The following is an 11967-nucleotide window of genomic DNA, read 5'->3' as shown; positions in this document are numbered from 1 at the left end:
TACAGTATATATATATATATATATATATATATATATATATATATATATATATATATATATATACAGTATATATATAGTATTTCAGTCTGGCGAGTAAACAAAAAAATGTACTAGCCAATGGCGATTCAATTGCCAAGGTGTCCATAGCGGGCTGTGAATGTTTTTAATGAATGGATGTTATAATACAAATAGCAATGTGTAACATTTTACCATATTTAGTGCACTTTTATTTGTTCCCGAAAAAATATGGTTTTTTCACTAAATGTTTGGATTTCTAAAATTATTGTGCACTGATTTTTCTAGAATAACTTTTGCTGCCAAATCTCATTAATCCTTGGTGCGCTTTATATTGTTCTTATTAGTAGAATTTGTATAATAATAATATCTTACCAGTATTATTGTTAGTTTTTTTTTCCTTCAATTTTTTACAGGAACACTGAATGACCAAAAAAAGCACCAGTCCTAAGTTCATGGTTTTATATATACAGTATATATATATATATGTGTTTGTATAGTGGCACAGCTATATATATATATATATATATATATAAGTATAGTATTTCAGTCTGGCGAGTAAACAAAAAAAATGTACTAGCCAATGGCGATTCAATTGCCAAGGTGTCCATAGCGGGCTGTGAATGTTTTTAATGAATGGATGTTATAATACAAATAGCAATGTGTAACATTTTACCATATTTAGTGCACTTTTATTTGTTCCCGAAAAAATATGGTTTTTTCACTAAATGTTTGGATTTCTAAAATTATTGTGCACTGATTTTTCTAGAATAACTTTTGCTGCCAAATTATCCACTAACCTAGTTTATGATAAATTTTTGTCATAGATTATAAATATACATAGGCCTATATTTTTTCATATTTATTGTTTATTTTATTTTTCTTTATAATGAAGTAGTCTGTATCTAGTAGATTGTGAAAGAATGATTATCAGTTCCACACACAGAGATATATTAATTCTACATTTATTTAAATGGGGGAAAAAAACTTCACTGTATCGGATCGATATCGGCCAATACCGAACCCTAGTTATCGGAATCGGTATCGGAGGCGAAAAAGGCAGATCGGAGCATCCCTAGTTTATACGTGAAATTCCGGAGGGGACGTCGGATGGTATCACATGGGGACGTAATGACGTGTGCCATTAATCGAACTATGTATGTAAAACGGTAACATGAAAGGAATATTCTAAAACAACTCATGTAAACACCATAATCATAATATTGGCTTATTAGAATAAGGTAAATAATTAGATTACTGATGTCCATGTAAACTTAGTCAGTAGTGTCACAAGCTCAACATGGGTTTAAATTTAGTAGCATCAGCAGAAAACAAGGTCACAAAATGTGACCATTTGGTCACAGACTGGAGCCCTGAAGAGGCTTTTTGACAAGCCTTTCCTTGTTTCAACCTAGCAATTGTCACAAACTGAACAAAATGTTTTAAGGTCTATTCTTGCGTTCATGAAGATGAAGTTCTTTACTGTGGTTTGTCAAAGAGTGTCCGAGGGATGGTAAAAATTAAAATAAAAACTCTGAAGATGTACTAAGTGAAGGATTGATAGTATACTTGCCCTAGATTTAAAACCTGCTCACAAGTGCATTTGGTTTGGCCAGTACACATCATACACAACATTCAAAACTTTGCTTCAGTTATGAATCATGCAATGCTCTCCTCAATTCCCAATCAAATACAGTGTGAAAGCTCTCTCAACTATTCCTTTCTCTTTTGTGCCAGGATGCTGACATCCGATTCTGCAGAAAGGTGTTTATGCATTCCTACAGCATATTTTTCAACAGGACATAGCTCCTGCGACACTATAGTCATGCTAAAGCCTGGGTGTTTTTGCTTCTAATGAAATGGGCTAAAATGCACTGTGGGATTTTTTTCCCCCTTAATAAGAAAAAGCGGTCTGCATTTGCATTGATTGCAATCATTGTGATACCCCTCACGTATCTCATAATTGGATCGTAGATGATTCTAAATCATACATCTTAAGTTGATCATCGTTATGACTTTACGTTTGTCAATTATGGTTGGAAACAATGCAATATTGACAATTCTGGTACAAAGAATGACTACAGATATTGCCTATATATCAAGGTCAAAGAATTCCAGTCTGAATTGAATCTGTTAGCCTACTTTAATTGAGCAATAAAGTGTAAGAGGCTGTACTATATTGTGATTATAATCAAATTAAGTTCAGTGATACGCACAATGCTCAGCAGAGTGCCTTCAGTCCTTTCAGCCATGACTATATTGAAAATAAAGCACAGCCTTGAGTGAGTCATAGCATTTATCGAACAGCTACTACAAAAAAATATGCACACTTTTGATTTTATTAGGCAAATTCATTAAGTGCTGCCCTTCCACTATGATCTAGTCCTTGGCATGTAAACGAATGTCAATATTTGGCCTCTATGGGTGCTACAAAATAATAAAGCAAGCAAATGTGCGTTTCAGATTATAAATACATGCATACTTTGGACTGGCTGGAACACTGTATAGACCAATCACCATCCAGGACTAGAACTGTTTCACAATATCAATTGTGTGTAAAAACTTGTAAATGTGGGACTTTCTAACTGGTTGGAAAGTCTGATGGTTAACTGGTGGGTTTATCCTGAAAACAATGCTAAAATGCAACTAATCATATAATCATATACTCATGCATAGTTAGGATAGCAACATAACCAAGCTTATTAGCCTGTAGAGGAGAAATAGTTTCACACATTTTTTCACATATTTTTATCAAGGCTATGTATCCAATCAAACACTACATTATTTTTGTGCAAACAGATCTGTCGCTTGGTAGAAGCTACTCAAATTATGCCAACAAAACAAAAAGACTAATAAAAGTATATGAAGCAAAACGTGGTTTGCACCAAACACAATTTTTTTCTGCTGTGAATTATTTGCTGCAAAGAACATGATAGATAAATTTACAAAAGATACATTTACTAGGAACCAAAATTGTCAGCTTTCCTATTCAACCCATATTGAAGTAATTATTCAGTCAAAAGACTGCCTGACTTCTGTTCAGTTTAGCTTGCAAGGATCATTGTGGCTCTATCTCACTTCTCACCGCCAAGAAAAAAAAAGACTAAGGCATAATGGTACAATCTGCTGCGACCACAATCGCTCTTGATTTGAGAACAACCATTGGCATTTGTAACCAAACAGCATTGCAAAAAATGGATTTTATTGCTGCTACTTTTTGCCATGATTGAATCTCAGTCATTCTGACACCACATCAAGCTTCTAAATAAAGATTTAGGCTAATAAAAGTAAGAAAAATCGGAGAAATCTGTGAATAGGGCTGATTACTTTTAAACCTCGAATCTGAATCAAAGTAAGAAATGAAAAGGGAGAAATGAGTCTCATGAATGGAGAAATTTAAAGGCAGTGGAGGAGTGGTAATTTAGCCTTAGATAATTCTGATCTGGCACGAACAATGTCAGGGAGGATTCTCTGCTTTCTTATGAAACTGCTGGGTTAACAGGATTCGAATGCAAATGTAATAACCTCCATGAAAATGACTAAGTAACATGTTTTATAAATGGACTGCTTTATACTGACCAAAACAATAACGGTACTGCCAAAACAATTAAAACTAAACGTCAATGCCAGAATAAAAGAGGGACCTGGGAGAATTTAAAACACATTGCCAGTGTTAAAATCACAGCCATTGAAGACATGATATATTTGTGTCCTGACAGAGGAGAAAAGTAATAGTATTCAATCAAAAGAATGCCTGAAGCTTCTGTTCAGTTTGGCTTGCAAGGAACACTGTGGTTCTAACCAAGTGACTCCTCACCACCAAGAAATTGACAAACGCACAACGGCACAATCTGCTGACCCCAATCGCTGTTGATTTGAGACTAACCATTGTCATTTGTAATTAAACGGCATTGTAAAAAAAAAAAAAGTTATTGCTGCTGCTTTCTGCCACGATTGAATCTCAGTCATTCTGACAAACCAAAACTTCTAAATAAAGATTTAGGTTAATAAAAATAATTGAAAATCTGAATGAAAAAACACATGAATAGGGGTGATTACAGAAACAGTTCACCCAAAAATGAAAATTATGTCATCATTATTAACTATTCTTACGTTGCTCTGAACACATGCAGTTATTTTCCCCAACAGAACACACACAAAAAAATATATATTTTGAAGAATTTGTACACTGTTCTTTTACATTCATATAGTGATTACATCAAAGTCGGACCCCAAAAAATTAGTCCATGTATCATGCATTATATTTTATATATATATATATATGTCTTCTGAAGCTGTAAGGTAACTTATTGTGTGAGGAACAAACCACACTGACGCATTATATACAGCTAGAAAAGAGCTGTAAGATTCTTCAAAATTACTTTGTTACATAGAATAAAATAAATAAATAAAAATAGCAGAAAATTACAAAATAATAATTTATTTAAATTATATAAAAATTATAAAAATAAAAAATACAATACAAAAATAATATAATTTTATATAAACATTATTTATTATAAAAAGAATACATATTTTAATAATACTTTGAAATATTAAACAACTACATCACTTTTCAGTTAACAATGTAAAAATCTTCTATCAAAAACGCTTCCATGATAAGCCATCTAAACTGAGCTAACTGATGTCTGATAGGGTCCAATTTAGCCTTACACTGTGAACTCTTAAACAAAATGGCATATTCAGATCAGAATGACTCTTTCTAGTGTGGCATATCAATGATTACCATCAGTCACATGCTGGATCACATGATATGCAAAATGGTCATTACCTTTTCAATGAAAAACTTTTACACATTATTAATGCAAGTGCTGACACCTAGTGGTAGCTCAATTCACAGCTGAAGTCACCAGGTCTCCTACTTCCTCTGTGACCTAAGCTTAACCAAAGGCTTTCAGTAGCTCTCCATAAAACCTATTATAGTTGCAACACATGCATCTCATAGGCAGTGTGAAACTCTATGGGAGTCATGGGGTCTGTGAATTAGTCCTAAGCGATCCACCAGTAACTAATGAACCTTTTAGCACCCGCTCATTTCTATAAAACCTTACATGTGAGATCTTTACATAGAAAAAAGACAGTTGATTGTATAAAGTCTGCTGGTGGTGTAAATGTATTTAAACAATACATCATAAGCTGTGCTGGGCTTCTAAAATATAAAACACACAACATAGAGTTGAGTCACTTCGTATGAATCAATAGACTCGACACATTAAGTGCCCCCGTGTTCAAATCAGCCATTACATTAACAGTCACTGCAGACAATAGTTGCTTGCAATGTATCTTTGTGTTTAAATGTGCTTGTGGTGTAATATATAAATATATAAAACTATCAACATAACCTCTGCTGTCTCTCAACAGTCCTAAAAAGCTTTTCCTGTTATATATCAAGCAAATGCACAATTTTAGATTATATAACTGAGAAGGTCAATGTGTCACTGTGTGCTCTAGGATTGTGGGAGCTGTGAAACTAAGCTATGTAGCCTTGTTTCATTCAAGTATCTAATAAGCAAATAGCAAACATAAATAAATAAATCTAAAACCGAGGGGGAAAGTAAAATTAATGCACTGTTTGAAAAACTGCAATGTTTTAGCTCTTAAATGCTAAGTGAAAAAAAAGCTATAAAAATGTGTTAATTGTGGTGATGTAGAATAATGTTTTAATGCAGATGGACATAACCATATAGATACAGGTAAGTATGCAAAGCTGCATGAATTATATGGTACTTATAGAAGTTGACAATCAGACCCATGTTCTCTGAATGAACCAACAATTTTCTTCATGCCTCAATAATAAAATATGATTTACACTCATGATTTATGCTCTGATGTCTTATATTAGTTTTATATTGTCAACTGACTTCACTAACATAAAAAAATAGGCATTCTAATTAAATCTATGTGCAACTTCATTTAGACAACCTTGATGTCCATCGTTGATGTAGTTAGCTCTTTGTCAAAAATAGTAATAATAGAAAAGGTTTGTTTCCTTTTCTCACAACTGCAATGAGAAATTTGTTATAGTTATTTCTATATGTGCGGTTGTTAGCCATGTATAAAACAGCTTAAAGAGATAAGAAGGAGCGAGAGAAAATGGAAAGAGGACACAAAGCACAGAAGAGGACAGGAACATTCAATTTTTCAGGTAAAAGAATCCTAATCTAAAGCAAACAGACCACAGTCAGTTAAATTGTTCCAGCACTATGTATTTAAGCAAATGAAAAGGTCACATCTTTAAAGCGGTACAAGCCTGCAAGAGTACCATGTAACTTTGCCAATGAATAACACACTTTCTCTTATCATAAGTTGCAGTGAATTTTAAGTCAGCATAAATATGCTGAAAATAAGCCTTCGACTTCATTTATAATAAAATTGTATTATTAATATACTGTCCAACCTGCTCTCTATATAGAGGCCGACAAGTACATCTAATCACACAAATAGAGCTAGATCACGAAAGCCATAACTATACAATAAAATATTTGCCATTCAAGTCATCAAACGTAGCTTGTCAAAACAATATTTCTTTGGATGTGCAAATTTAGACCTCAAACAGTACAAAAATATTCAAATAACCAATAAATTGTGCCAGCAACCTAAAGAAAATGTTTTAGGAAGAGACCGATCGCAACACTGTCTGCACAGCATCAAATACTACAGCATAATTGTTTTCTACAGTACCATTAAAGTCACAAAGCAACAGAAGTTATTTTTCTGTATTGTGACGTACATCCGAGTGAACTGGATTCTATAAAAAAATGTTTTAAAGTAATGCAGGACTTGGTTCTATCCATCGTTTGTTGACTGGATGGAAGCTGAAATTACTGGAGAAATCCTGCATACGTCACTAGAAAGATGTCTGACGTTATGAGAGTTAGGGCTGTCAAAAAAAAATTTGAATATTCGTCAAATTTAAAATAAAAATCCACATTCGAATGCAAAAATGTTGCATTTGAATTTTAGGTGTGCGTCAGGCAGTATTATCAGTGGCGCACAAAATGCGACGACGATGCAATTGTCATCGCATTTTAATGCTTTTGTTAGCCTATCCAGTTGAAGCCACTAGATGCGGCGCTGCTGCGTTGTTCATCCAAAATATTGCAGAAAAAGAGAACAGTCAATGCAGGGGAAGACGTTGTTTACGTCAAAACCGAAACCAAGCCCTTCACACAGAACGCACATTTATCGCATTTTCTAGAGGGACATCTATCACCGTTGCACTCGCGTCTCGCACAAGAGAGCCGCATGTTTAGAAAGCTATGTAAAATTAATGTAAGTTCAACTTTTAAAAAAACATGTCTCAAGACTTTATGGCGGTTTTCCCCATCCCACTGCATCTCAAGTTTTTAAATGAAGAAAATACTCTTTTTTTTTTTTTGTGATTGGTTTTCAGTCCTTTGTATTAAACTATACACACATGCATGATGCTGTTTTGTTTCTAATTGTTTAAGCAACTTTATTAATTATATAAGGTTTATAAACATTATTTTAAACATTATGCTGGTGCTGGTGCTGGTGTGTTTGCAGTACACAAGCCACGGTTAAGACAGCTGACTCCACTGTGATATGACACGAGCCGTTTTAGGGGGGCGTGGCAGAGTCTTAACTTTGATAAAGAATATCTCTTTGGTTTTGAGACTTTAGTCTTTGCAACTTCAGGGATCTTATCTATGCACAATCAGCTTGTAACACTCCAAAGAGAAAGGAAAACTTGACCCCCTTTAAGTAAAAAAAATTTAATTTAGTTTTTCAGCCATTTTGACAGCCCTAATGAGAGTCTGATTAAAAGTTAACAGGTTAAAAAAAGAAACATGCATAATTGAACATGCAATTTTAATATGCCTATACACTTTCACTCCAAAGCAGCATTTCATTCACAGTGTGGCATCATGCAATAAATGCAGTTATAATTTGGAGCAATGTGAGACCGTTGGAAAGCAATCTCTGATCTTCTCATGACTTATCTCATTGGGAAATTGAGGAATTGCATAATTACGCAAGTGATAAGGAACCAACTTTTAGTGAAAGCTAGTTTGGGTAAGTGGAGTTTTTGTTGAATAAATTATGCATCATATTGTGCAACAGAGCCTTACCAGCGTCTGTAGTGCAGGTCTTTGAGGGGAACACTTCGTAACGCTGCGCCCAGCACCATGAAAAATGCTGACAGCAGCAGAGATGCTCGCAAACCTTTGGCACAAGACAGAGAGGAAGGAAAGAAGGCATATCAGAGAGATGTAATTTCTTGTAAGCTTTGATTAAGTGATGAGATTAGCTGTTGATGTAGATCTATCCTTAAGATAGAAGTAAACTATGCACGCCTATCATGAAGATATCAGGATTAGGAAATCAGATGTGAATGGTTCAATTTTAACCATAAAAAATAATTAAACATGATTTATTTGTGACAAAACAAATGTTTGTGTCCAGAAGCCATAATGAAAATCTTTACTCCATGAGCATTTTCCTGGATTCATGCATAAGAGCAGAAACGTTTTTGAGTTTAATATAGACACTCTGGCCTGTGGTTTTTGGCAGACATGGTTTTTACAGCCTGTCGCAATCGCTTTCGTGTTGAGAACAAAAGGGAAGGTGAAATGCTCCCATTCAAGATAAAGAGCAAAAAACATGGTTGGAAGCTTTTTGCTTAAATATTTTCAAAAGAGCATGCCCTTTCTTACCAAAGATATCAAATAAAGTGTGTTAATATGTTAATAAACAGAACTTGAGCATCGACAAGCTGCATAAGCTAATAGAATAAGCCGTAAAATATGGAAGCTGAAAACATTTGTTTGACATTTATCAAGTCTTTGAGATGGCCAAAAATGCCTTATTTTCATGCAAAAAAACGTGAAAAGCATTGGGGAAATGTTAAAAACATTAAGCATTCTGTTCAAAACAGGCTCTTATCTAGGGACAGTTCACTTAACAATCACAATTCTCTCTCACACTCATGTCCTCCCAAACTGAAATGCTGTTATTTTTTTATGTGGAATGTAATATTTACACAACTAATTACCATACAAGTACAATTTATATTGGCCATGTAATAAACAGTTTTTTACAAAAAAAACAAAAAAAGTTTTTTTACATAAAATCTGAAGTCATACGATAGCTTTGTGTTAGGAAAAGACTGAAATCAAAGTTATTAGTCAAAAATCCTTGACCGAAGCAGTTAGTGCTTCTCCAACTACGCGTTTCGGCTGTGTCAGCGCCTGCTTTGTGCACACAGAATGGATAAGTTAAAACAACATGTCATCAGCATGGACAAACCCCACTGTAAGGATGGTAGAGCAGCAATGTGTAAAATTGGTTTTGCTGAATATCGAGAGATGGCTTTATTTTACTACAGTACGACTGATTTATCACCTGTGATAGGGCTGGACGATATGGCCAAAATTTATATCACGGTATATTTCTTAATTTCGGTCGATACGATATAATTCCGATATCAATATGAACACTATTAAAAAAGACTCATAAAAACGGCCAAGAACGGCCACAACAGATGTCTGTACCTACAAACTTATGAAAAATGTATTTGCCAACTCTATGAAACCTACTCCTATAAAACTATATAATATTTTAGGAAAAAAATGGCACAAATAAATAAATGTTCACCTTTTATTGGTATTTAGCCTTCATACAAACAAGAAATGTGAAATCACTGTCAAATAAATCTCAGATTCTCCTTATTAATATTTTTTTTTACTTCAAACTATAGGCTAGCATGCCAGTCAAAAGTTTTTGAACAGTAAGATTTTTTATGTTTTTTAAAGAATTCTCTTCTGCTCACCAAGCCTGCATTTATTTGATCCAAAGTACAGCAAAAACAGTAACATTTAGAAATATTTTTACTATTTAAAATAACTGTTTTCTATTTGAATATATAATTTATTCCTGTGATTTCAAAGCAGAGCTTTAGCATCATTACTCCAGTCACATGATCCTTCAGAAATCATTCTAATATTCTGATTTGCTGCTCAAAAAACATTTATTATTATGATGTTGAAAACAGCGGAGTAGAATTTTTTCAGGTTTCTTTAATGAATAGAAAGTTCAGAAGAACAGCATTTATCTGAAATAGAAATATTTTGTAACATTATAAATGTCTTTATCATCACTTTTGATCCATTTAAAACATCCTTGCTAAATGAAAGTAATAATTTATATAATATACATTTTAAAAAGAGCTTCTGAATGGTATAGTGTATAATGATACAAAAGCTTTTTATTTCAGATAAATGCTGATCTTTGGATCTTTCTATTCATCAAAGAATCCTGAAAAAAATTTACTCAACTGTTTTAAATATTGATAATCAGCAAATCAGCATATTAGAATGATTGCTGAAGGATCATGTGACACTGAAGACTGGAGAAGGCCTAATGATGCTAAAAATTCAGCTATGATCACATGAATAAATTACATTTTTAAATATATTCAAATAGAAAGCAGTTATTTTAAATAGTAAAAATATTTCAAAATGTTACTGCTTTTTGGATCAAATAAATGCAGGCTTGGTGAGCAGAAGATAATTCTTTAAGAAACATTAAAAATCTTGCAGTTCAAAAACCTTTGACTGGTAGTGTATGCTTATTATTCTTATAGATTGAAACGTGCATTAACCAGGATAACGAGTATGAAACATGCTCCGAGTTGCTTCAGAAAACAAAAAAATAGAGCAACAACAAAAGCATGTTGCTGGAAATGGGTTTCTTATTGAAAATGCAAACTGATAGTCTGCCAGCAGGTGGCGCTGTGAGAGCGGTAGAAACAGCGGTTTCTCCAGTAACGGCTGTAAACCAAGCAGCTCCGCTCATGAACGCTACTTTATCAGATAAAAATGGCATCTAAACGATTCTGAAGACAGTCGGTTCCCTTCAGAGATACATTCATATAAAACACCCGCGACGCGTTTCGGTTTTGAAACGTGCAGTGCTCATGTTTATTCAGCGAAGTCAAACGCCACAAATAAATCAATGTATGGGAAACACTGGTAATGTATATCGAAATATCGGAAATGTGTTTCAAAATCATATCACCGTTATTGAAATAAATTATATCGCGATACATATTGATATTGAAGTATTGTCCAGCCCTAACCTGTGAACACAAAACCAGCCAGAACAGCATACCAAGTTCGATTACCCAACTTTATTTTTGGCTTTGGTTGATGAAAAATGTTAGTTTCAGTTAAATATTCAGTGCATCACTAGGCCTAGATCCTACAATTTTGGGTGAGCTCCAGCAAAGTATTTATTATACAGATACTTTGTGGTCCTTCAGATGGTTCCTGACCATAATTTAAATATGAATATTAGAAATGTAGGTACAATATTTCCCTTATATCTCTACTGGCAAACAGATCTTTACAGTGGCTGGAAAATGTGAGACTTCCATCAGAAAACCTGTACAGTTTAATTCTCATGTGAACTTTATAAAATAGTACTGAGATTCTATAAATGTTTTTTCTTAAACTTTCTTAAAAATCAACAATATACCATGAAGTACTAGGTACTGAAATCAGCTAATTCATTTCCATTTTACCATTAGATATGTTTATGTCTGTTTTACATTACATTAAAGGTCTCCAAGGCTGTACTTCCCTCAATTTAGAAACTCGTTCAATTGTCATAACAAGTATAAATACAAAATTGGCATCTACTGATTGCAGGCTTACATAAAGAAACACGTGTCATATGATGTTAGGGAACTGGTTTTGTTGCCTAACATGTGATGAACTACCGTTTTATGATTAATTTTTATTTCACCTGATGTAAGGAGTCCTTCTGTGCAGTTTGCTTTTCATCTAACCAACATAAAGCATTGTGTAAAACATAATTATTCACAAATTTTCTAGTTTTTCTAAAAGTATGTACTTTGAGAGAGTTACACATCTGGCCACACAAATGTAAAACTGTAGTAGATATTCA

At 33.7% G+C, this 11967-nt stretch overlaps 1 protein-coding gene across 1 annotated transcript in view; it reads right to left on the bottom strand.

The window, feature by feature from the left end:
* LOC107596062 (disrupted in renal carcinoma protein 2-like) overlaps positions 1 to 11967 on the bottom strand; it is a 47313-nt gene that overhangs the window by 34319 nt on the left and 1027 nt on the right. The window contains exon 2 of the mRNA XM_016286670.1: positions 8130 to 8223. Within this exon, the coding sequence (XP_016142156.1) occupies positions 8130 to 8223 (94 nt within the window). The remainder of the gene's footprint in view (positions 1 to 8129; positions 8224 to 11967) is intronic.

The sequence above is a fragment of the Sinocyclocheilus grahami genome, unplaced genomic scaffold, assembly GCF_001515645.1.
Source record: "Sinocyclocheilus grahami isolate Dianchi unplaced genomic scaffold, SAMN03320097.WGS_v1.1 scaffold214.1, whole genome shotgun sequence".
NCBI classification, from domain to species: domain Eukaryota; kingdom Metazoa; phylum Chordata; class Actinopteri; order Cypriniformes; family Cyprinidae; genus Sinocyclocheilus; species Sinocyclocheilus grahami.
This window is presented reverse-complemented; position numbering and strand designations above follow the sequence as displayed.